The 27,477-nt window shown below is 40.5% G+C and overlaps 2 protein-coding genes across 2 annotated transcripts; one reads left to right on the top strand and one right to left on the bottom strand.

Annotated features, from left to right (window-relative positions):
- Window positions 1-774: 774 nt before the first annotated feature.
- LOC103631336 (putative transcription elongation factor SPT5 homolog 1) lies at window positions 775-11,540 on the top strand. Its single transcript, XM_020539445.2, has 22 exons — window positions 775-1,311; window positions 3,385-3,620; window positions 3,703-3,846; window positions 3,919-4,080; window positions 4,153-4,236; window positions 5,719-5,786; window positions 5,855-6,212; window positions 6,306-6,461; window positions 6,555-6,652; window positions 6,733-6,781; window positions 6,855-7,007; window positions 7,103-7,246; window positions 7,326-7,425; window positions 7,774-7,938; window positions 8,010-8,058; window positions 8,130-8,221; window positions 10,168-10,237; window positions 10,425-10,479; window positions 10,565-10,673; window positions 10,787-10,930; window positions 11,013-11,110; window positions 11,199-11,540. Exons 1-22 carry the CDS (start codon window positions 966-968, stop codon window positions 11,439-11,441), a joined length of 3,123 nt encoding a protein of 1,040 aa, XP_020395034.1. The 5' UTR covers window positions 775-965; the 3' UTR covers window positions 11,442-11,540.
- A 4,909-nt stretch (window positions 11,541-16,449) lies between these two features.
- Window positions 16,450-17,757, bottom strand: LOC103629887 (uncharacterized). Its single transcript, XM_008650986.3, has 3 exons — window positions 17,486-17,757; window positions 17,197-17,367; window positions 16,450-17,075 (listed from the first exon to the last, which is right to left on the bottom strand). The coding sequence occupies exons 1-3, from the start codon at window positions 17,510-17,512 to the stop codon at window positions 16,821-16,823; spliced, it is 453 nt and encodes a 150-aa protein (XP_008649208.1). The 5' UTR covers window positions 17,513-17,757; the 3' UTR covers window positions 16,450-16,820.
- Between the last annotated feature and the right edge of the window lie 9,720 nt (window positions 17,758-27,477).

The raw sequence follows: 27,477 nt of genomic DNA, 5'->3' as shown, positions 1-27,477 counted from the left end.
CAAAATTAATTACTACTAATGCTTTTATCAGCGGTGTTCGTGTACAGTCGCAACGCACGGACAACTAAGGACATGTTTGTTTCAGCTTATAGATTATATAATCTGGATTATAATCTAAATTATATAATCCAGATTATAATCTAGATATATTATAATCTACATGTAGTTGTTTGGTAGTTTAGATTATACAAATGTAGATTATTTATAAAGACAACAATATCCTTATTTGTTTATTTGAGGTGAGAAAAAAGGATGGTATATATTTAATTTCTATTTACATAACCATGAGTAGTTGGTCTTTTGCCAAAATAATCTTAAATAAGCCACTCTTGAGGAGATTATAAGATTATCATAATCTGGGGTTTAGATTATATAATCTGAACCCATAATTTAGGTGTTTGTTTATCTGCTGGATTATTTGCGCTGAATTATATAATCTGGAGAGATTATAATCTGAAACAAACAGGGTCTAACTAGTTATCCTTGATGATTAGCGGGTGGAGAAAGAGACATGAATCAGTAGGTCATATAACCAATGATATGATGTGTATTTTTTTGTGCAAATTCACGGGAAAGTATGAAAACAATGTTTTTGAATTACGGAGCTTCGAAAATTCTATGAAAGCGTCGTCTATTTTAGTTTTTTTTGAAGGTAGAGCTAGTAGAGCTGAACCTGTTTGAGATCTAAAACCGAAATTTTATTGATTTTTTTTTCAGTTTTCTGAAACATATACCAAATTGATAATGATTAATTTCGGTTTCATTTCCGATTACAGTTTGGTTTTCCGATTAATTTAGCCGGGGCTTGGCAGCCCTACGCGCGGCTTCGCGGAGTCGCGAGGCGGCTCGGCTCTACACCTACGCGTGCGCGGCCTCGCCTCTTCCCTCGCACGACTCGCCGCGAGGAGTTTCCCCTTCCTCCGCGTGCATCCCCGCGAGAGCTCGAAAACCTAGCCGCCAAATCCATGGCTCGCCGCGACCACGACGACGACGACGAGGAAGAGGTCGAGGAGGAGGCATACGACTTGGACGAGGAGGAGGATGACGAGGATGAGGAAGACGACTACGAGGAGGAGGCGAGGCGCGGGAAGGCCTCCCGCGGCGGTGGCAAGGGTGGCGGCGGGCGGAAGCGGTCACGCGAAGACAACTTCATCGACGACTCGGCCATCGAGGACGAGGACGAGGACGACGACGACGACGGCGGGGGCCGGCCGAGGAAGAAGGGCGGCGGCGGGGTGCGAGGGTTCTTCGACGAGGAGGCCCAGGTCGACGAGGATGAGGAAGAAGAGGACGAAGGCGAGGGAGAGGACGGTGAGTGGTCGCCCTATTTTATTGCGTCGTGATGCTCTGTTTATGACTTGGGTGGTATTTCTCCAGTCTTTGTTGAGATCTGTGACCTAATTTGGTCGATTTCCAGAACTGGATTTGGGAATACAACGAGAAATTAGCAATTTCTGTAACACTTCATGCTCTAGGCGGAATCCATCTCTTTTGTTTTGTTTTCATGACTAGGTAGTAGCTGCAGGTTGGCAAGAAATTTAGTTTCGTAGCAGTTGTGTAGCTAAAACAGCTAATTTTGATGTTCGCCTCTTCTCCAGATCTTAAAATGAAGCTTAGTCATGTTTAGATAAATTGTTTGATAGAGGTGCACCCTAGGTGATGGTGATTAGCAAAAGACTAGTTTTTTCTAGATCAAAAAGTTAGCTGAAGCACACTCCCAATATGTTTCATGAACTTGTTAGTGCCTGTGGAGATCCCGTCTTAATTATCTGTTCAGTTGATAATGCTTTGTTGTTCAACCTCAAGTTGATCTAATATATATTAATTTCCTTTATGTAAGCTTATAGCAACGGTGGTTTGGTCAGACATAATTTTTAGGGGTATAAGGAACCAGACTTAGTTGGATGGTATTGTGGCAAACTTGATGCTAGGGCCTGAACTTGCACTGCAACTGGAGACTTGGATTTGTTCTGTCTGATAATTTTAGGCATGCAGAACTGCCTATGAGAACAAACCTATGGGCCTGCTGTTATCATTTTTCAAAAGCTACTTGAAAGGACTGGAAAGAGCCAGTTCTCATTGCCATATTAACACTGTACCAAACACTGCATACAGTTGACTGAACTTTAATCTTCTTATGCTATCAAATTAATTAGTTTCATTTTTTTGAATGTTGGATAAGATACTTGAAGCTTGACAAAGCCTTGGCACCAAATTGAATATCCATTCATAAATTGTATCATAATTCAAATTATTTAGCCTTATGAAGCAGGAAAAAATTATGCCCTCTAGACTGAAACTTTTTATCTGGATCAAATCAAATTATCTTCCGTATTCTTTCTTTTACCCTCATTGTGCAATTTGAACTATCAGGATGCATTAGATTTTCTGTAAGAATTTACTGGTAACCCTGGAAATATTCCAATCAGCTCCAAGCTTTCATCCATTTTCACAGTTAATTTCACAAGCATCTTCCTCCCTTGATTACTGGAAATAATGGAGTGGACATACTGAACTGTTTTATCTCTGAACTGAGTGCCGATCTATCTACACATTACAAGCAAGAATTATGAATGTTGAATTCAGCTGTTTTGCTCCAATGCTACTTAATACTAAGTTATGATGAAAAAAAGTTAATCTTGGGCCTGGGCAGAATGTACTACTTAATACTTCTTAGTAGAGCAAACTAGACAATTAGACATCGACCTGGTGACACATTGTGCTGGACTGCTGGTTATGACTAGTATCATTGCTATCTGGTGACACATTGTGCTGGACTGCTGGTTATGACTATTAGCATTGCTAGAAACAGTGTCATCCTGTTCGGTCGAGCTGGTTGCAGCTGCAGTAGCCATCCCACCAACACCGTAGCAGCTGCACCAAGTCAGCAGCAGATACAGCCAGAGAGAAGAGGCTGCACTAAGCAGGATAGGCTGCAGGCATGCAGCTGACCGGCTGGGCTATTCAATCAGCCGCAGTCCAAAGCCCCAAACACCCGCTTAAATCAGAAGCAAACATGCCCAAATATAAGGCACGGTTTAATTTGGTGTGGTCTTCGAGATTACTCTTTGACTGCTAATTTCTCTTATAATGTCATTCATGGCAAAAATGTTGGTCAGTAGAAAGTATTTCTAAATGCTAAGTCCAATGTAACCGCTCTTGTAGTACAAACTTTTCATATTGGTAAGACTAATTGTCGGTGAAGATTACAAAGTTTGAATCATGAAATACATGCACATCTGTAATTGAATTGGCTTTGTGCTTATTGTTGTACCAAGCAAATGTTGAAATTGAATGAGCTATGTGCTTATTATTGTACTAAGCAATATAATCATGTTCATGTTTCTAATGCACTGATATCTGCTCCTTTGCCTTTCTTTTTAGATTTTATTAATGATGCTGGGGCCGACCTTCCTGATGAGGATGTTGTTAGGGGCTCAAGACGTCATTCTATTCCTATGAGAGATGAGGAAGAGGATATTGATGAGATTGAGAGACAAGTGCGGGAGAGATACGCACGATCCACTCATATTGAGTACGGTGAGGAAGCTGCAGAAGTGGAACAGCAAGCTCTGCTGCCGTCCGTGAAGGATCCCAAACTATGGATGGTCAAATGTGCGGTATGCTCAAGATTTATCTTATTAAACTGCTTGAATGTTTATTGGCCCTACTGCAGCTCTACTAACACAACTGTGACTTCAGATTGGACATGAGAGAGAAACTGCTATTTGTCTGATGCAAAAGTTCATCGATCGGTCAGACCTTCAGATAAAGTCAGTCGTGGCATTGGATCATCTTAAAAATTATATTTATGTTGAAGCTGAAAAGGAGGCCCATGTCAAAGAGGTAAGCATGCCTACGTGTGATTGACATTTTACCTCTGATTTCATTCCTTCTTGCTAAATTTGGTCTATGCAGGCTTGCAAAGGTCTAAGAAACATTTATGCTTCAGCAAAAATAACATTAGTGCCGATAAAAGAAATGGCAGATGTCCTCTCCGTTGAGAGCAAATCTGTTGATCTTTCAAGGGATTCTTGGGTTCGAATGAAATTGGGCATATATAAAGGCGACCTTGCTAAGGTATTACCACAACACTTCTCTTATAAATATAGTATACAATTCTTAAAATGTTTATTTGATCGTGTTTTGCAGGTTGTTGATGTTGATAATGTACGTCAAAGAGTAGACGTGAAGCTGATCCCTAGAATAGATCTACAAGCTTTGGCTAGTAAACTTGTAAGTTTTAGCCTTTGTTTCTCACAAGAGCAGTGCTACAAGTACAACTATTGGGTACAACTTGAGTATTAAAGACCCAAAGGTTAAAATGACTTGGATAAAAAGCTCATAGATGCATTGAACAGTTAAATACATGGTTGTACACTTGTACTTGAAGTTGTACTCAAAGCCTTACGCTTCTTACAATCTTGCACTTTTGTTTATTATTACCTATCAACTTTAATTGCATAAATTAAGGAGTGGACCTAATCTATTTGTCTCAGTTCGATTCTCTAGTACGCACTTACGTTAACAAATAAGTTACTTAACTACCTAAATGTGTATTCAAAACTGAGGTCTCAAGTCCAGTCTGATATACAATATAAGAGAATAAATTGTAAACAATAATACAATATACTCCCACTGACTCCAAATTTAAGTTGTTTAGGATATCAACAGGGTATGATACTTTGACTTGCAATTTTTATAAAACCATACCCCATTCCATATTATATGTATATGATGTTTTTCTCTCTCTAGATATGTACCTTTTGCTATGCACTTTGATATACAATATGTATAGATAAAAGGCTCTGTTTGGAAAAGCCAAAATGTCTTATAGTTTGGAACAGAGGGAATAACATTTTAGATAATATTATGGAAGTATTTTCTGATGAATCTAGTAACATCAAACATGTGTTGTCAAACGGGAAAATATTCAGTGCAAACCCTTTAATCGATGGAAACATAAAAGCCTTTTACAAAAACACACTTCGGACTTCGGAGTTTATTTTGTTGTTGCTTAAGATAAAAGGCTTTGTTGTTGTTGATACTTAGGAATTCTAAAAAAACTGAAACCATGCATATCCACAGTGCATCTATGTATATACATTTTCGCAAAATTTGAGATTCAAAATTAATATTGAAAAAATCACATGAAAATAACAAATTTCAGGTTCATATGTATTACGCACTAGAAAAATTCCTAGGAAGTTTATTCTCTAGTGCATATGCATCTCAAATTTGTTATTTTCATAGGATTTTTTACTAAACGAATTTGAATCTCAATTTTTGTGACAACGTGCATCCGTAGATGCACTATGGACATGCATAGTTTCAATTTTTTTAAAAAACTTGTAAGTATGTTTGTCTAAAGGGTATTCACGATTCAACCGAGTGGAAAGTTTGCACCAATATTTTCCTGTTGTCAATTTATATAACATCTCATATATTGATAGCATAGATCATATTTAAGAAGTTTGACCGACTAAATCCTACAACAACCTATGTCTGGAGTTGGTGGAGCTTTCATGTTTTATAACTGAGTATACTATCTTTCCATATCTCCTGGAATGTTTTCCTAAAGCAAAAACATCTTATGATCTGCGATATGAAGTAGTTTTCTGATTATCATGTTTGGTTGTTATTTTCTTGTTCTTGATTGAGCCGTTGAGTTAATCAGGTAATTATGATTCTTATCCGGATGCACAATTTGTATTTCAGGAAGGGGAGTCTGTAAAGAAGAAAGCATTTGTCCCACCACCACGATTCTTCAATATCGATGAGGCGAGGTGACATGTTTCTCCTTGTGAATTGATCTAACTGTTTCTGTCATTGTTTGCTAATCTTGTGTAAACAGGGAGATGCATATTCGTGTGGAACGGAGGCGAGATAAAGAATCTGGGGAGTACTTTGAGTGGGTTGATAATTTGAAGTTCAAAGATGGTTTCTTGTACAAATCTGTCTCCACTAAATCGATCCACACAAACAATATTCAACCGAATTTTGACGAACTTGAGAAGTTTAAGAAGCCTGGTGATGACATGAATGGCGACATGGCTAGCTTGTCCACTCTGTTTGCAAACAGGAAAAAAGGACACTTTATGAAGGGTGATGCCGTCATTGTTATTAAAGGCGATTTGAAAAATCTGGAGGGTTGGGTTGAGAAAGTAGAGGATGAAACCGTTCACATCAGGCCAAAAATATCTGATCTCCCGGTAACTAACTGCAATTAAAACTAATTAATATGAAATTTATGGTGGAGGAATGGCTTACAGTATTGTCTATTGTTAACGCATGTGTAACTGCAGAAAACATTGGCCTTCAATGAAAAAGAGCTTTGCAAATATTTCAAGCCTGGTGACCATGTCAAGGTGATCTCAGGAGTTCAAGAAGGCGCTACTGGCATGGTTGTTAAAGTGGAAGGGCATGTCTTGATCATTTTGTCTGACACAACTAAAGAACATGTGAGTAATTGTCTTATCAAGATTATGTAGAAACATTTAAACTGATCTATCTGAAATAATTTTTCCTTAACGTGCTCTTGTTGGATGACACAGATCCGTGTGTTTGCTGATCATGTCGTTGAAAGCTCTGAAATTACCACAGGAATCACCAGAATCGGTGATTATGAACTGCATGATCTTGTCCTTTTAGAGTAAGTTTACTCTTAGAATGAACAATAATCGTAGCTCGTTTATTTTGATTATTTACCTGTATTCGTCAATCCATTTTCAGCAACTTGTCATTTGGAGTAATTATAAGGGTGGAAGCTGAAGCATTTCAGGTAATTGTTTTATTCTAGTAAGGGCGATTGTACTTCACACTATATTTACTAAGGTGTATATTTACTTATTTAGGTTCTGAAAGGAGTGCCAGATAGACCTGAAGTTGTGCTCGTGAAATTAAGAGAGATAAAAAGCAAAATTGATAGGCGCTCATCAGCTAAAGATCGTTCTAATAATATTATCTCTGCAAAAGATGTCATAAGGGTTGTTGAAGGAGCATGCAAGGTGTGTCCCAGTTCTGTTTTTACGATTTTGGTTGTTTTTGACTCCTGTGTATCTGTTACCTTTATTGTATTTACATCCATATTTTGTCAAATTAGGGGAAGCAAGGACCCGTGGAACACATACACAAGGGGATGCTGTTTATTTATGACAGGCATCACCTTGAACATGCAGGCTTTATTTGTGCAAAAGCGCAATCTTGCCTTCTTGTTGGTGGATCAACCGGTGGCCATCGAGGAAATGTTCGTACAGTCGTACTGAACCCTTTTGATCCTTAGTTAGGCTTGAGAATTTGTCTCATTTTTCTGTATGCTGATGCAGGGTATGGACACAGTTGATGCACGGCTTGGTGCTTTGAGATCTTCAGCAAGCATTCTGCAATCTCCAGGAAGGCTGCCCCCAAGAGGACCTAATATGAATTGTATGATCTTATTTTGGTACTTCCAGTTTCCAAGTTGGATGGCTTATTTTGTCTGGATATGTTGCAGCGGGATTTTCAAATATTCTACATTTCTTGAAGCAAGGGTAGTTACTTTGTGCAGCTGTCCTGCGCGCCACCCTCCGGCTGGGCCGTTGCAAAGTGGGCGGTGACGGCCCGCTAGTGATGGGGGGCTAGGGTTCGGGGATTTTCTCAGCTGGGACCATGTTTCAGTCTCTTAATATAATACTGGGAGGGGGCCGCCTTTCCCTCCCCGGCCGAGTTCTTTTTTTGTTTTACTTTGTGCAGCTGTAGATCATATATTAATATAAGCCTTGCCATCCAATGCAGATGGCGGAAGGTTTGGAGGCGGCCGTGGTGGTAGGTGTGATGCCTTGGTGGGTAAATGTATCAAAATTAAATCTGGACCTTATAAAGGATATCGTGGCCGTGTTAAAGAGGTGACTGGTGCACTCGTACGTGTAGAGCTTGATTCATTGATGAAGATTGTCACAGGTGAATCCTCTTATTGTTATCTATGCCCTGTGACTTATCATATGTTGGAGGCTAATATGACTATAACACAGTTAAAAGAGACGATATTGCTGACACACCTACTGTTGCAACACCATTCCGGTAATATCTTATCCATTTAATTTTAAACAATTTTTTATGTATTTGCTAATTGAGTATTATCATGTCGTCAGTGAACCTCGTTATTCATTGGGTGGTGAAACTCCAATGCACCCGTCTCGAACACCACATCATGCTTATCAGACTCCAATGCGGGACCCTGGAGGTTTGTTTGCTTTTTTTCCTCATATTTCCACATGTTCCTATAGATCAAAGGATTCATAATTTCACTCATGAGATGTCACTGATTTTAGTTGTGTTTTCAATCTTCTCCCCACATTGCAAGTTGGTTTCCATGATTGATATATTTGTTTGCTTATATCTATTTTTTAAATATCATTTTTCTATGGATGTTTTTAAAAGTCATGATAATGCCTTTTGTCTTGTATCTGGGTACTGCGAAAGGGCCTCTAGCTAAGTTGGTTAGGTGGTCTGAGTAGCACTTCTCAGGTCCTGAGTTCGACTCCTCGTGAGAGCGAATTTTAGGCTGTGGTTAAAAAATCTCCTCGTCTATCCCACACCAAAGCATAGGTCTAAGGCCCATTCCCGGTCGTGGTCGTCTCTAACATGGGCTACGGTGCCTGCCGCTGTGTATTGGTGGGACATGGGTTCGGGGGTTCTCTCGACCTGCGTGATGTCTTCTTAATATATGTGATGTCTTCTTAATATAATGCCTAGGGGTTATCTTACAGTCCGCAGGTCGAGTTCCGTTATCTGGGTACTGGCCACTGTTTTAAAGGCGTCGCCTAGGCGACGCCTAGGCGTCCGGGCGGTGGTCTGACGCCTAGGCGCCTTGCCCGCCTACCTCGCCTAGGCGTCGCCTAGGCGCCGCCTAGGCGTCTAGGCGGTGGTCCAACGCCTTGGAGCGCCTTACCGCTTTAAAAACCATGGTACTGGCTGTGTGTTTATCCTTTGTTGCAAGGGAAAAGTCCATTTACCTCTCTCAACTTATTGCAAATGTCAGCTTTTTCTCCCTCAACTACAAAACCGGAAATAACTCCTCCATCATCTCTCAAAACCAGGCACATGGTCTCTCTGGTTGTCTTACCGCCTGCAGGTCGAGTTTCTTTATTTGGGTACTGGCTGTGTGTTTATCCCTTGTTGCAAGGAAAAAGTCCATTTACTCTCTCTACTATTGCAAAAGTCAGCCTTTTCTCCCTCAACTACAAAACCAGAAATAACTCCTCCCTCATCTCTCAAAACCAGGCACATGGTCTCTCTAGTTTTTCCCTCGGTGTTTCCCCCCCTCTTTTTTATGTTTATTTCGGCTGAATCTTTGAAGAATCATAGTAAATCACAGAAAAATCAGAAAATATAAAATTCAGTTTTGTTGGATTTCACATGATTATATCTATACAGTGAACATATGCTATGCTATGCTTTAGTGCAAAGTTTTTGCTATAGATTTAGATATATGTTTTTTGGTAATTATTTCATAGCTGCAGTTTTCATGGTCCAGTTGTGGTGAAACTTTATGATGGGTTAATCATTGCTTGCTTGTTGTAGTAAAAAAATCATGTTCACATTTAGATGATAAAAAGCTAAAATTATGCACAAATGGGTATTTGAACCATGGTTGTTGGCTCCAAACCCACATTCACACCCACCTAGCCAACATAACACACACGTTTTTGTGTTTTATACTCTATACTCAAACATAAATGGAAACCGTAGCAACATACGGGCACTTTGTCATGTTTGTTGTGTAGATCTACTCACATGGAGTCCAACAAAATTGGATTTTCCATTTTGTAAATTTTCTGTGATTTAATATGTTCTTTTCAAATATTTAGCCGAAATAAACATAAAAGAAAAAGAGAGAACCCACCTCGGGAGGTCATTTGTACGGCTGTGGAAGACGAGGTAGGAGCTGTGTCCGGTTTTGTAATTGTTGGAGGAAAAGCCTGGCTTTTGCGGTAGTTGAGAGAGGCAAAATGTAATTTTTCCTTTTTGCAATAAAGAGCCTAAGCTGTGTCCTCAAACAATTTGATCAAGCATTTGTACCATAGTAGACTTGCAACTAGAATATATGTTGGCATCGTCTGTTCCATGCATTCGGTATGTCATTCATTTTGCATGTTTCTGCAATAATATCCTATTCATTTGCTACAGCAACACCAATACATGAAGGGATGCGGACTCCCATGCGAAGTCGAGCCTGGGCTCCTATGAGCCCTCCGAGGTTGTAATTTTTCCACAATGATATTTCTGATCCATGTATCTTGGAACTAGGGTTGGGCTGTTTGGGGGCGAAGGAAAGATAATTTATTTGTTCCAAACAGCAGCTTAGTGTTTACTTTTGTATTTGGATTTAAAAGGTAGACATCGATATGTGATTTTAATCGTTGCTGTGTTTGGTCATTTACCAGGGATAATTGGGAAGATGGAAATCCTGCTACTTGGGGTAGCAGTCCAGCTTACCAGGTTAGGTTTTGCCACTCCTGTCTTATTTGTTTTGTGCAGATGTGTAACCCCCACATGTCTTACTCCAATTATCCAAAATTTTCAGCCAGGAACCCCACAAGCTCGGCCATACGAAGCCCCCACACCTGGATCAGGGTGGGCAAACACTCCAGGAGTTAGTTTCAATGATGCTCCTACTCCCAGGGATAACTATGGTATAGAAATCTATTTGATTATTTATTAAGTATACTATTGTAATTGTGTGTTTATTTCGTATTGTGTGGATACTTATTCGAACAATGTTTTTTTTTCCATTGTGATGTCTTAGCAAATGCCCCAAGTCCATACGTGCCTTCCACGCCTGTTGGCCAACCAATGACGCCAAACTCAGCCTCATATCTTCCAGGCACACCTGGTGGTCAACCAATGACCCCAGGCAATGCTGGAATGGATATGATGTCGCCGATAATAGGTGTGCTGTTGTTTTCAGATCAGACCTCAATGTGCTGCCTTGCTTTTATAGATATAATCGTCATGTGCGGAAATGCCTGCAGGTGGTGAGGGTGAAGCTACATGGCTGCTGCCGGATGTTTTGGTCAATGTGTTGAGCGGAGGTGATGACGGTCCTGGTGTGGTTAGGGAGGTACTCGGGGTATGTTTTTTCCCACACACCGTATGGTGGACTTCAAAATCCAGCTCTGTGTCTCGTGCCTTGCTTAAATGCACTTCTACACTTGCAGGATGGATCTTGCCGAGTTGCACTTGGGTCTTCGGGCAACGGTGACATGGTGACGGTTCTTCCGAACGAGGTCGAGGTCATCAGGCCGAAGAAGAGTGACAAGATCAAGATACTGAATGGTAGTTTCCGTGGGCACACAGGAAAACTTATAGGTATAGATGGTTCTGACGGAATAGTGAGGCTTGACGACACATACGAAGTTAAGATATTAGATATGGTGATTTTGGCCAAACTGGCGACTTGAAATGGATGTATATTTTGTTTTGTAACGTGTCCACCATAGAACATATTTTGTAACAATGCCCTCGTTTGCAATAAAGCTTTTTGTTGCTTACGACTACAATAGTTTTGCACACTTGTGCTTTTGCCCAAGGGCCGCTCGTTTTTAGACCTTCAGTTGCTGACTGGTCGTATATATCATTATTCTTGGCATATTTACAGCTTATATAATTGATCATTGTCACATGTTTGTTAGGGGTTTCTAATCTGCTCCACAAATTCTATGTCAAACACCATCCATAGAACTATGCCCCAAAAAAGACGAAGTTCAACCTGACTCCATTTTTGTGGTGCTCCAAAAATACATATACCATACAAGTCATAGAGTTGAATAAAAATTACCCCATCATTGCCACTTAAAAAACGAGTTGTGTTATACCACGTTTGGACGTAGGTATAGGTGTACAGAATTGGAAATTGAAATTAGTTTTGGCCTCCCGCGCATCCACGACAGGGGAGCTACGGCGGGCAGTAGCAACAACGTGGTTGGGCGCGGCAAGATCCGAGGTTCATCGGTTGGAATTGGACTAGGCTGCATGGTGGCTCACGGCTGTGGTGCGAGCAGCGCACTGCGCACCCTTGGGTGCCTTAAGGCTGTCTTCGGCAACGACCTGTATAAGGTCCTGTACCCTAAATTTAGAGTTTTTGAGTGTACGCAAGCCCTCCAGCAAGAGTCTGTAACACGTCCGCTAAAATAGCGGACTTTTACAGTAGCCGGCAAATGTGGAGAATCCCTGTACATCCGCTATCCACACTTTTTTTGTCTCTCTCTGCTGCTGTGGCACGAAGCAAGACAAACAACGTCACGTGTCAACGAAGAAGCATCGTACGAAAAGAAAAAATGCTATTTTGCTACTACGTGAACAGGATGTCAAGTACAGCTCTACAATATATTTTTAATTTCAAAATAAATTCCTACTTTTTTATAATTTCAATAAATTCCTAATTTTTTATTATGTTAGTCACGCTTTATATCGGAAAATAGTATTTGTAAATTAATTAAATATACTATCTTCCGCATAATTGTTTTCTGTTTACGTGTAATGCAAACAAAACAAATAAAAACTAAATAAATGGAGGAAAAAAGTCTGTTATTACTGTAGCTTTAGAGGATCGAATTTAGGGTATGTTGCTGGAGACTAAGAAGATATAGAGGACAAAATCTTTTAGAGTGTACTGTAAAGGACAGAGAATATTCCTTTAGGGATAGAATTTAGGGGACGTTGTTGGAGACAGCCTTAGCTGGCTTGGGTGGCGCACCAGCAGGCGGTGCCGCTTTTGTTGACAAGTTCCAAAGGTACAGGTTTCCAATCTTAGAGAGTGTTGAGTTTCTAGGGACTAATTTTTAGTCCCTCTATTTTATTACATTTTAGTCTCTAAATTGTTAAATACGGAAAACGGACTAAATATTAGTCCCTACAAACCAAACACCCCCTTATAATGTTGTATATTCATTTTTGGTTGAATTAAAGTACTTGGCTTGCAATCTTATTGTATACATATTACTGTACTTCTAATCGCTTCAAAATTTTGTGAACAAACTGGTCAGGGAGATTCAATGGAATGGACTATACAATTACCTCACTATTATGCATGAATTGATGGTTTGAACAATTAAAGAAGGGTAATCGGCCAAATACTCACCTTAACGCTTTAGGATACACTGAGGTATCATATATATTTTATAAATGACTAGAATTGAGTTAACAAAAACTCAGTTAAAAACTAAGTGAGATAAGTTAAAATTGGTCAGACAACTTAGAAAAACTATTAGGAAGGCAAAGAAGTATAGGATGGGATGTTTCGTAGGGGGTCATTGTCATGGACAAGAAATGGTGGAAAAAGAAAAAAATGGTTAGTGTTCTAGTGCTAACTTCAATTATTTATCCATCATAACAATATTTTTTGTATTTATCGTTATTTTGATGAATTTTGCAGAAAATTTTAGGGTGTGACAAGTTTCAAAAGAAGGCTTTACAAAAATTGGAGTACCTTAGAGAAATCTATGGTGATATTTCCAATGATGAAACTAATAATTGGAATCCTGAGTGACAATCCTACTATAAAAGAAAGTCAACAAGAACCAATTGATATTAATTATGTTGAAAAGCAAGGAGATGATGAGGAAGTAGATATGATTCATGAGTGGTCATATCTTGACGATGAGGTGAAAGGGAAATGTACCCTTGGGACATTTCTATAAGATTTTGGTGATTAAGTGCTCTACACAAATGCCTTGAGTAATATTTGTGCCAAAGACTTAAGAAGTGCAAATCAAGAGTAAATGTATGTTTCTAAGACTTAGTACATTGTTTTGGAGACTAATGTATTGTGTCTAAGTGCTAGAAACAGGAAAAGACCAAATTGGAAAAGACTTGGCTGAGCAGCCAAGACTCTGCGCAGTCTGGGTGCACCACCGGACAGTGTCCGGTGCGCCAGGCTGGCTCTGGCGAACTGGCTGCTCTCGGGTTTCGTCGGTGGCGTACGACTATAAATCACCAGACTGTCCGGTGGTGCACCGGACTGTCCGGTGAGCCAACAGTCGGCCGGGCCAACGGTCGGCCGTATAATCCGCGCGCGACGCGTGGCAGGGCCAACAGTCAGAAGGGGGCACCGAACTGTCCGGTGTGCACCGGACAGTGTCCGGTGCGCCAACGACTCTGGATCTTCAACGGTCGGCTGCGCCAAAACAGGAAAGAAATCCGCACCGGACTGTCCGGTGCGCCAGTCGACAGAAGGCAAGGATTGCCTTCCTGGAATGCTCTCAACGGCTCCTAGCTGCCTTGGTGCTATAAAAGGGACCCCTAGGCGCATGGAGGAGAACACCAAGCATTCTCTAAGCATGCCTAAGCATCAAGACTCCAATTTCGCACATTTGATTCTTTGTGATAGCAACTAGAGCTCCATTTGAGTAGAGAACTCTCCGGGTTGTATTGTGAGCTCGAGTTGTGACTTGTGTGCGTGTTTGTGCTCTGATTTTGTGTCTTGTGTGCGTTGCTCATCCCATCCTTACTTCCGTGCTTCTTTGTGAACATCAAATTGTAAGGGCGAGAGGCTCCAAGTTGTGGAGATTCCTCGCAAGCGGGATATAGTAAACAAAGCAAAACACCGTGGTATTCAAGTGGGTCTTTGGACCGCTTGAGAGGGGTTGAGAGCAACCCTCGTCCGTTGGGACGCCACAACGTGGAGTAGGCAAGTGTTGGACTTGGCCGAACCACGGGATAAACCACTGTGCCTATCTGTGTTGATCTTCTTGTGGTTATTGTGTTTTGCAAGAACTCCTCTCTAGCCACTTGGCTTTACTGTGCTAACTTCTAATCAAGTTTTGTGGATTAAGTTTCAAGTTTTTACAGGATCACCTATTCACCCCCCCTCTAGGTGCTCTCATGAGGTGAACAAGGTCCCTCCATGAGTTGTGATCCCTATTTTCAGTTTGTATCCATCAGCTATGTTTCTTGTTTTTAGTTTGTATCCATGAGTTGTGATCCCTAATTTTAGTATATATCCATATGTTTACTTGCATATGCATGTCAACAATAGTGAGGGAAACTCTGAGGATATTAAAAAGACGATTATGATGAGTTCTGGAATATTTTTACATATGTTCTCAAGTGACACAATAATATGTTTAGTTCTATCTTGAGAAGAATCCACAAAGAATAGCAAACACAAGTGGTTATGGATGGTTACTTGAGACATTGAACACTCCTGGTGAATGTCATGGGCAGACCTTCATAATCCGTTGGTTCTAACGTATATGATCTACAACCATCCATGCATATGATCACCTATGGGGCCTTAGTAAATTTCTTGTTCATTTATGCTAGAAATGACTCAAATAGGAAATGTCAAAATAGGTTGAACCACTCTGGTGCAACCATTACTAGGGAATTTAGTGAGGTGTTGGACTCTTTGATGGCTATGAAAAAATATTTTGTTGTTCCAAAAAATGCCAACTTTCATTCTATTCATAAGAGGACATCAGAAGAGCATTTCCACACTTCTAAGGTTGTATTGGAGCTCTAGATAAGACACATGCTAGAGTATCTCTACGAACACCCTAATGAGCAAGTGAGATATATTGGGAAACAATGATTCCTACTCAAAATATTTTGACATTTTGTGACTTTTATGTGAGGTTTACATGTGTGTGTGTGGGCCAACCAAGTCCTATATGCAAGTGTCTTATACAATACTATAAAAGTAGACAACAAGTTCTTCCCACATCCTCTAAAAGGTAATGTTGTTTAAGTATACACACTGTTTGTCTATTTAGTATTGATAATTAGATATATTTTCCTTTATGTTCATGTAAATATTATGTTGTTTATATGGGGTATCCTAATCGTATAGAGTACCTAGCACCGTACAAGGGAGAGACATATCATTTACCGGGGTGGCATATACTAATGAAACAAAAAACAACTAAAGAAAGGTTATTGAATCACTCATTTATTCGCAATAATGTGATTGAGAGATCATTTGGAGTGTGGAAAATGAAGTGAAAATTTTTATATAGAATGCCAAACTATCCTATGTGAAAGCAAAAAATGATAGTTGTGGTGACTATGGAACCCATAACTATATTCGTGAGCATAATGGACACTTTTCGTGATGAGTGTTGACAACTATTTCTATGTATTTGAGCTAGATTGTTAGCTTGAATTTATCTAATGATACTTGATTTAATCTTAACATGTGTAGTGAACAATACAGTGCACTGTTGTTTCCTTTTTAAATTACTTGGCAAACAAAACGTTGTTGTCCTTAAAAATAATAATACATCACCCAAAGGGTATAAGGGACACTTTCCACAAAAATATCAAATATCTAGAGTTAAAGCTGGTCTATGAGACAAACAACGATTCAAATACAGAGCGAATCCACGGTGGAGCTGCTCCATGGTAGAGCTAGTGGAATCTAGTTAAAATTGCTGGACCAGAACATATCATTTTTTTAAGCGTATGCACATCGACTTGTAAGGCTATAGTAGTAGATCATGTATATGATCTTGTAAAACACTCATTGTTTATAAAGTGTTACAAAGTGGAGTTTGAAATATAAGATAAGAATAAGTAAGCTGCTCGAACTAGCCTAACTAGTGAAAATTATCAAGTTGCATTTCTCATGACGTTTTTTACTGAGGTCCTGTAACTTCTATATCCGATGTTTACACAAGAATTAAGAACTCCCCTACCCCTTTTCAGCCACACCAAGAACAATGTGCAAACGGCTGGCTACTAAACGAACATGGCAAGCGTTATTCTTGAGCAAGCAAGCGGCGAAAAGCCGTGGCCGTGACATCGCGCCGCGGCCTGATCCTGCCCCGTTGCGCTCGTCTGCTTCAGTAATTCTTGGTGGGAGTCTCCCCGACGGCGTCCTGCCTGCACTGCTGGAACACGTGCAGGATGTTGCGGTAGGGGCTGCTCCTGGACGACGGCGAGGCGGTGCCCGCGCGGTGGCGCTTGCTGCTCGACGGCCGCGAGTCCGGGCTGAGCGCTTCCTCCCCCTCCTCCGCCCCTTCTCGCGCAGGCCGCTCGACCTCCGCCGCGTCCTTCCGTAGAGTCTCCAGGAACGACTCCTTCAGCGCCCCATCGATCTGATGGATCAGACAAGCGAAACAACGTTTCATCTTCAAGTCACGGCCGATGGAGGAAGGACACCGTGCGGTGTGGGGTTCGAATCGAATCCAGGTGGAGGAGGAGGATTGAGTCGCTCACCGTGAGAGGGCAGAAGTCCGGCATGGGCCACGCGACGGGCCCGCAGTCGTCGAGAGGCTCCGGGAGGGGCTCCACGGGCGCCATCTCCTCCTCCTCCTCCTCCCCTGCGTCCCCGACGCCCACGCCCGCCCCGTCGATGACGACGTCGTCCGCCGCCGCCTCGACCTTATCCTGCGCCCGCCACAAAGGTCACCCATGGTCAGCAAACACCAGCGGGCAACGGCGACTCTATCGATCGTGCACGCTGGGACGGCCGGCCCGGCCGAAAAGAGGGATCGATTCCGGGTACCATGAAGCTCGCGCCAGCCTCCACCATCCGATTCTATCCCCTCCCCGCCTCGCCTCCGATTCAGAGAACGTCCCGGCGTCTTGCCTTCTCCTTCCGGTCGATCGATGCTCGAGGCGGGGATCTTTTCGGACTCACGGCGCGATGTGGTTCGAGTTTGAAATGGGGTGATGGCAGTGGTGCGTGTGGGGGTGGGGGACTGGGGGTAGCGAGGCGAGAGCGTAACGGCCGCATTAATTATGGGAGAGGAAATGACCGCGTTAATTCGGGGCATTTGGGAGGAGAGAGGTGGGGATTTGGGGCAAAAGCAACGGCTACCTTTTGGGCCGTGCCAAACGGGGAAGCCCGCTTGCGGGTATGTCGAGGCGGATCCGATTTGGGGGCAAGTGAAGGGATCCAAGTACTATCGAATCTAGTCATGCATAGTTTTTGTTTTTTTACAATGTCTTTTACGAGTCATTATTAAGTCTATCCTCTAATTTTAAACTACCCATTCTCGATATTCCTGGACAAGATACTTAAAAAAAGGAGTGTACATAATTTTTACAATACATATAATTGTGTAATTATAGTCTCATAGCCCCCTCTGGTTATGTGCACGCGCAACTCTACCCGCTGATTACATTGACAGGTGAGCCCTGTCCGTCTTCACATTGGTCCCGTGGCTTGGACGAAGTCCGCCGCGCTCATAGCCTTCGCTTGGAGGAGCCTTCGCATCTCTCGCTGGCCTGTCTTTGTTGGGGGCCACGACCTAGATGAGTGAGTCTACCGCTCCCGAAGCTTTCTCCTGGAGGAGCCTCGCGTCTTCCATCGGCTTTTGCTACGACGGTGCCATGGTGAAGGCTTCTTGTTTTCGGTCGTCCCACTCAAGATAGGTCGAGGACTCACACACATTTGTCTCTGCAAGCTGATGGCCAATGTCGTCAAAGTTATTACCACACGAAGTCTCTAGTTACCTGCAACATTGCAGTTGGTCGAGGGTTGATAATGACTTCGCTTTGCCGACCGAGGGCCAGGTTGGCCTTCACCCCAACACTTATGCCTATATAATTTATCTTTCGATGGCCACCAAAAATAACAAGGTGACTTTAGGGTGACCACATGTTAGTTGCCAAAAATAAGCTAATTTTTAGGTTTAGAAAATCAGTCGTTGAAAATAACAGGATTACTTTGGATGGCCACGTGTCATACGCCGAAATTTAGCTTATTTTCGACAGGGCGTTAACTTCGTGCCACTAAAAATTAATGTGGTTGCTGAAATTCGTATCCGGTATCCTGATACATTTTCACCCCTAGAGTAGTCCCTGTGTGACACTGAGCCCTCTGCCGTCGACGTCCAGGTCTCCAGCGCGACATGTGCGTGAGCACTTCGTCTCTTCGCCAGGCGTAGAAGCGCAGTGAGCTGGTCCAAGATTCTCATTTCTAAATAGCGACCACTAAAAAGTCGAGTATTTAATTTTTACTAATTATATATACAAGAAAAATATTAATATTTATAACGCACAATAGATATTTTTAAATATATTTTTGAATAAATTTTAATAATGAACTTATTTAGAGATACAAAGGTTACTACTATTTTCTATGAACCTAGTTAATTTTTTTTAAAAAAAATTGACTGATACAAATATCATAGCACTAGTTATTTTAGAACAAATAGTATAATTACTTTCTTTGTTCTCGCAACACACACAAAAAAATCGTTATTTCTTAATAAATTGTGGACGTGAAATAATAAAAAAATGCTGCACATGCCGCAACGATGGCCCTGTCAGTGTCAGCTTGTCCCTGAATGATGTGTAGCACCCAGTCCAGTCCGATAGGTCCAGCCTTTTGCTTGCACCCTTTTGCGAACGTATCCAGTGAGTTCACGGGATCGAGCCGCAAGCTGCGATCGTATAGACTATCCTTCCTGGGCTACAAGCCAAAGGCGTCTTTTACCACTGCCGGGTCGGCGGCGGCAGCAAACAGAGCGGGGCAGCGCGCGCAAGGGAAAAAGCGGCAGTGCGGACAATACAGGGATCTGGGATGGGCAGCCGGCCGGAAGGAACAGGCAAGGATAGACTCTTGTTCGATCGCCTCCCGTCCCGACCAAATCTGCTGCCCCAGACGGTGACGGCAACGCCCCGCCGCCGGCCGCCCAGCGCAGTGTGCTGGACTTCCGCCGTGTTTGGCCGTTACCCCACCCGGCTTGCCTGCCGCTGTCGATGGACGCACTTCAGCCTCACTGCTCATCGGTAAATGCTCGTGTCGATACGGCGCGTGCTCATATGCTGTACCGTTCGTCGTCACTGTCGTGCGATCCGAGTTGAGACAGTAGGCATCTTCGTAATAGCGCGGGCGAGGCCGACGACGGCCTCGAAAGGTTCGTTCGAATTCGTGGGTCCATAGTTTTCTTAACAAAGAACCGCGCCTTATCAAGGGAACGTATCTGGTGCTCAAAGGGGTACCATGCTCATGTGCACATTTTAAATCTGGTGCATCCATCTTACATTCAACGGCACCGGCTAATTTTACGAAGAACCCCTTCCACCAGGGGACGAAGGTGGAAAGGGTGCTTCACAAAATTGGTGCTGCTGTTAGATGTAAGATGGATACACCAGATTTAAAATGTGCACATGAGCACGGTACCCCTTTGAGCACCAGATACGTTCTACCTTATGTGGCCACGACACATAACCATATTTGGTGATAAGAGAAAGACACGACTTGTGCATCGAATTGGCCTTATCATGGAAACGCATGGGCGCACTGCCGCCTTCCTTCATGCTTCGATGGCGTCTACTCCACGTGTCCATGTCACGGTCGACATGGAACTGCATGTCCACGGTGACCTGTGACTTGAGCTGTGGTGCACGAACATATACTACCGTCGACCTTAATATCTTACAAATTCTTTGTTAACAACAAATATAAAACTAAACTCAAGATCTTGAGCGCCTCCTCTTCTCCCTTGTCTCTTCAGCCACGCATCACCGGCATCAATACCTTCTCCTCCTCTCCCTTGACTATTTTTGCCTAGCTGCATGCAAAGGCGCATGCGGTTCATGACAAAGGTGAAAGTCATGCGGTTCATGCCGATGGACCAAAAGCGGTGAAGGATGAGTGTTGAGACTTGATTGAGAAACTGGAGAAGCCGGACGACAAGATACAATGGTGGGCACCTAGGGATATCGACACACAGGAGGACATAACAGAATAGATTGTGTTGCTGATGTGGTCGAGGACTAGGGAGACACATGTCTAGGATGTGAGAGACGTGTGTGGAGTATGCTACCTAAGACGTGGGAGACATGTTTGGGAGTATGCTACCTAAGCAGTTTGGTGCTTAAGCCTCAAAACCATCCGATGATGATTTCACAGGTTTGGCCTCAAAACTGTAAGCGTAGTTCCAGTAGGAATTGGAGGTGGCACGTGTAGCCATAGAGAATGTTGCGTTAAGGAGAAGCAAATCCTTAAAGGGAGCATAACTGTCAAATCTACGGTTTGGGAGTTGGACCATTATTCCTTAGTTAAGTGGTTTAGCTCTAAAATATCATGGGTAGGTTGAGAATGTTTAATAGCCTTTATAGATGAGAGGAGGGCTACACCCAACCAATGATCTATCTAGCTTCTATCTAGTGGATTAGTTTCTAGGCTTTCTCTCACCCTCTAGACTATTAGACAAATCCATATATGTTTTTATCAGACTAGTTTTCATCTGTGTATTTTGAGATATAGAATGTTTGACCCTTACTGTGGTAGTTCATGGTGAAGTAAAATTCATTTCCATCGGATCATGGAATTAGTAATTGGAATCAACTTTCCAGATTTATATTGTTTGGTTGCACATGGAATTGAGATTTAGAATCAGACACCTAATTCCCTAGAATTGGACTAAAACTAAAAACTCCCTCTCCCAGTACGTAACATCACCCCTCTGTATTACGTGAAATTGGACCACACAATTCCAAACTGCAATTCAATGACATCCAAACAATAGAATTAGAATTACATCTCATTTCAATACCATGGCTGATTTGGTATTGAACCCAATTCAATTCCATACATTCCAATATCGACATCCAAATGGAGCATTAGAGGGATTGGGAAGATCATATTAAAATTGGATTTCTGGAGCTAAATTTGAGTAAGAATGAGAAAATGAGTTGAAGCGATTAAAAAGGTGAATACCTATGGCTTAGAATAGTTGGATGGACTCTAGATATATTTGTCTAAGTCATAGAAGTGCCCCAGAATCTAGCCAAAGCAACCAAAGAAGTTAGGCATAAAAGGAACTCAATTTTATGTTTAGTGTCGCACCGGACCATGTCCGGTGTGCATTGGACCAAAGTTCTAGAGAAGGGTTTTTGAGTGTAGAAGGCTTTGGCACATTGGACTGGTTAAGCAAGAATTTTTGGAATAGAAGGAGACGAAGTCAGATGGTGCACTAGGCCTCAGTCTGGTGAGCACCTGACCATTAGGACTCAATGGTCGGATTGGACTGCTCAACGATCGAGCTGACAAGGTGCCGATATGGCGAAGTTCGGTGCCACCTAACTCCTAACATCCAGTTTAGGACAGCCACTGAAATGATAGTCTGACAACGGTCTGGTGTGCACTGGACTAGGCACTTCTCTCCTCACTCTGATTAACCTATAGCTTGAGCTAACAGGGATCAAGTTTTGATTTAAGTGATAAATTTTAGGTTTTGCCTATTTTCCCCCTCTATGCGACTTTCATAATTATCATGTCAAAATCAAGCTCTTTGATATGTACCGGCAAGAGTAAGAGAACTTAGTTCGATTGACTAGGGAGTCTATTGATTTCATGTTTTCACACTTCTAATCGATCGTGAACAAGATGCACACAAAGAAGGCATAATTACCCTAAGATGGTCATGAGAGGGCTCTCAAGTTGCTTCGCATCCTGAATTGGAGGGTCTGAGAGGTGAAAATCTATACTATTATTGAGGCACCAAACCATGAGACCCTCACCCTGGATGAGCTATTCAACAAGCTCAAATCCACATAGATTGACTTCCAGATTTGGGCCAAGATATTAGAATCTCGACACACCCAACATGAACCTTATCTTAGGTTGTCCTCCTTCAGCTAACCCTTCATATGCTATGTTTGCTTTGTCCTCTTTACTATTTATTTCGAAGGAGCGGGTTGAGTCTCTTGGGGACGAGGAGTTGATGCTTGTTGCCAGTCAATTTATGCGGTTTCACAACAACCACGTAAATCGGTGGCTTAGTGGGGGCAAGGAAGGTTGCTTCCGATGTGGTCACTCAGAACACTTATCACTAACTTGTCCAAGATGAAAGGCAAGCAAGAGGTTGGAAACGTGAGTACCACTCTAGTTGGCACAACACTACATTGTGGACTGACCAGGGGACTCAGAGAGCATGTAAACTAGCACATTTGCTTTAATGTCATCGTTGTTTCACCAGACACCGCACTAGATAGGGCACCCAAAGAGCAAGTAAAATGCACACATCAACTCTAACAAGCATTAGACTTGTTCAATGTGTGCATTGGATAATTGATACGTAGTAACATCTACTTTATAGTTGTTGGAATTATAGTCATTTAGAGTGCATCAGATATGTCATGTGTAGACAATGATGGTGCATCAGACATGTCTAACGCCCCTAATTTCATCCCATTAAGAAGTAATGGTTGAATTTCATTATGGATCTATAAGTAGACCTTATGGTCACCCTTGGTTAATATCTTGGCATCCTATACACTATGGATAAATACACATTCCACCTACTTGCATCTTATAGTCGTTTGGGTTAGATTGGAGAGCTCCAAGTTCATACCATTTAGTTATTGCATCTTGTGGCAATATTTAAGGGGCTGGGACGGGTTATTCTCTGTTAGTCTTGGTGATTGCCATCACCTAGGCAGTCCAAAGTCATGGGATTGTTGAGCAGCTATTAGAGATTGTTGTCAGCTCTGATCATCTATTTTGAGAGGCTCTTGTGCTCATTCCCCATGGTAGATCGTGAAGAGAAACTCTAGTGTAATCGTGCTAGTAGAAGTGTATCTTTAGTGTGGTTCTTACGACGTCCTAACTATGGGCTTTATGTGTGATGCCAATTATCTTGTAAACCACCTAGTTTGAGCTCATCATATAAATACGTAGGTTGTTAGCAAGTAACCGAACCTCAACGATAAATCATTGTGTTCGTTCACTTGCCTGATTTAGTTTCATCACTATCACATTTGCTTTTACACCCATATTCTTCTCTCTTGTGATAGTTGCTTGGGGAACATCAGAAAAGCTTATATTTGTCACTAGTTGTTTTTGTTAGCTCTCTAGTGTATTTAAGTAGTTGTTATTTTGCGTTCTTGATAAAAAAACAACTTAGTGTTATAGCAACTAGAATTGTTTAAGAGACTTTCTTATTAAGAAATAGAGCTAGAAGAAGTATTTGCTTCTGGTCCATCTATTATACCAACTAACTTTACACTAGTATTTTGTGGCATTATAAGATGTTTTTATAGGCTATCCACCTGTCTAGTTATCTTGGTCCTATGATCATACTAATTATAACATTGCTTTACAAAGGATAATGAGCTTAGTAATGAACTAGATCTATTCTTACTTTGCATAACAAAAACATATATATATATATCTAAACTTTATGTTGACATATTTTTTATAAATCTATTTTGTCTTCCTAAATTTTAATACAATAAATTGTATGCACATATGCTTAATCCAGCAATATACTTTTGATGATATACCAATTATAACCATCCATTATGTGAGCACAATATAATGGAAAGTTTATTAGATTATTAAAAACTCACCCGTAGGAATTTCAATCAATAGAATTTGGAGTTAAAGAACAAGGAACAAAAGCGTTGAATTATATCCTTATTGATTGTTGTGTTTCCTTTTGTCATGCTTTGTTAGCAAAAAACAAGGGACCAATATTCATTTTGGGCCATCATATTGCTTATCAACTACCCGAGAAAGGTACCATTTTAAAAACTTTAGGACCTTTACATCCATGTATCATTTATTTTGAGTGCACACATCAAAATGATGGATCCAACTTCATGGCTTAATTAAAACTTTTATGGGGCATGATAACTAGGACAAAACTTATGTACCTAAGCCATTAGATTTTAAAATAACTCTAAATAATAACAAGATTTAAACTTCTATTGACGCACATATAAGTTTTATGCTTTAACCTTATTACAACTAAATTTAGTGACTTCATCTTAAACTAGAAGGATGCATTATGACCCATCGTAGCATCACATCTAGTCATTATTTTTCATTGCCATGCTAACATTAATATGCTAGTTGCTAGGCATACAATTATAGTGTCACCAACTATATGCAACTTTCTAACTTTATAGAGTATAAAGATGATGCTATATTGGTTACATTCTCTCTGGTATGAAAATCAAGATTGCCATATTGAAATGGTACCAATGTAGAAAATATTTAATGTCATATTAAATGCTTTCTAAACTATGAAAATATTTATTTGCAAGATATGCTTGGAATAATTTTAGGATACAAAGAAAAAGGAACCAAACTCGATAAGACTATTTGGTCAAATCATCTTCACATATTCAAACTGGAATCCAACATAATTAATTCTAACCATTTTGGGACATATACTTATTATATGGTTGCTAGTGATGAGTCATGGTCATGAAATCTTCATTGTTGATGCTACTTCCTCTATTTGAAAATACATAACTTCTCTTACACTATAACTTCCATTAAAAATTTATAACCATACGGATATTTTGGGATGTAAATCCAATAATAATATTTGCATTTAATATTTTTAGCATGTCCATAATAATTTTTTATTTTAGAAAAAGGATGTGCTACAAGGTTTGACTTTTAGAACGGTAACAAAAGATCCAACAATTATAATTTTAATAATATTTTCTTTGATGTGCATGTCATATCTTCAAAAGAGTATGGTCATTTTAGTATGTGAGAAACAACCAATAATCTACACAGAAGTCAGCCATCTCGCACAATGAATGTGACATGAAGAAATTGAAGTTGGAAGAGAAGTCACACTAAATTTTGTACAATTCATATCCATGGCTCATTGTTATGAATTTCAAACTTGAGTTAGTTAAATGACAGCATAAATAATAAACTATAACTCTAAGTTACTAAGATCAATTGGCACTCAAAATAACTATGCAAATGAAAATAAAAGAACAATAATGCATTGGTGTAGTAATCATTTCTCTAATTCTGATAACAAGAAAAGGCCCGAATGATTATAAGACTATAGATTACTTAAAGAATTTAAGATCAAATGGAATATAGATGGAAATGAATGGAGTTTTCTATCAATATCATATCTCCATTTCTTTCATTGATCCGCATCATACTATGAGTTCACATGATATGATTAGTAACACAATAGGAATAGACATGTGGACGTAATGTAAAAAACTATGGTGTTATTTTCAACAATATGTCTGTAATCCACACGCTGTATCTTCGAAGGTGTACGTGTGAACACAAATGGAGTTCACATGAAAAAGTATTTCCATTAGTATGAAGCTCCAAAATTTTCATTAGTATGAAATGTGTACTTGTGAAAACAAATGGAACCTCATTTGCTACCGTTGTGATGCAAAAATTGATGGTACAAAATATCAACTACACACCATGAACGGGGAATACCAAACAATTAACAAAGCTTATTGACCATCCATCACTTCACACATACTATTCAAAAAAGGATTTCCATTAGTACGAAGCTCCAAATTTTTTTAAATCAATACAAAGTTTCCACAAAAGAGCTGACAGTCAAACTCGTACAAATTTCTCTCACATGGTAAGCATATAAAGATTAAAGGAGCAATTTATAACTAGTTACCCAATTCGCACACAGAGTTCTAGTCCAATTACTAAGATGAAGCATGACACATCAAATTAACATTACAAAATACCGCTCAAACTAAAACACTAATAGATCAACAATTTTTAGCTTATATCTATTAGCAAGTATGAACCATTGCTTCTTCAAATTTATGTTATTGAACTTTGCTTGAATGGAAAATATGTGAGAATGGTAATGTAGGATTTTGATTATGTGCATCTATAATCCAATTCACTCATAGTTATCCAATTCACAGAGTTTTAGTCCTGTAAATATGAAGCATTGTGTGGTTTAAATTGACATTTCCAGCTCAAATGGAAGCATGAAACCATGGTAACCGAACATTTAGGCCTCGTTTGGTTTGCATGGAATAATGATGGGTTGGAACGATTTCTAGCTAGATTGATTCTCTAATTTATATAAACTTTGATAAGCTGGAACAATTCTGGTCTAATATTGGACAAACAAACAAGGCCTTAGGGTACCCATTCTATGGTTTGTACGTCAAGTTTTGAAACTTGCTTATCTTAATAAGAAAAAGAAGCACTACATGCTATGTGCAAATTAACATTATAGTATTATGCATCACGATAAAACAATATGTGCATATACCCACATTACTAGATTAGGTATATGCCCAGATTAAAAATAGTACGTCCAAAGTTACGTTATACAACACATGCAATTTTACGTTATAAGATTAAAATTAATTGTCTTATGGATGGATGTGTAAACAGTAGACAAAATTCGGTAATTTTCTGGTTTAGTCTACCATTTTTTCGCTATTTTTGAATTTTTCGAGATATACAAAAAATGGTGCAAAAATGTGATAAGTAATTTTGAAAACAGAATGGTAAACAGTGGGACATCTCAACCGTCTATTTTAAGATTTACCAAAAAAACTTGAGTGATCTTGCTCCTAGTGGTGGTGTCTCTAATGATGAACTTAACACTTTGTTGTATGATGATCTTGGTCCTAGTAGTGGTAGGTATAATGATTTAGACAAGTATATGGTAGAACCACTTCTGAAACAAAGTGAGTTTGATATTGTGGCACGGTGGAAGAATAAAAAAAGAGGAATATCCTGTTGTTTCTCGGATGGCTCGTGATTTATGGCTATAC

This window comes from Zea mays, chromosome 6 (genome assembly GCF_902167145.1).
Source record: "Zea mays cultivar B73 chromosome 6, Zm-B73-REFERENCE-NAM-5.0, whole genome shotgun sequence".
Taxonomy (NCBI): domain Eukaryota; kingdom Viridiplantae; phylum Streptophyta; class Magnoliopsida; order Poales; family Poaceae; genus Zea; species Zea mays.
Note: the sequence above shows the minus strand (reverse complement) of the source record. Positions and strands in the feature narration are given on the sequence as shown.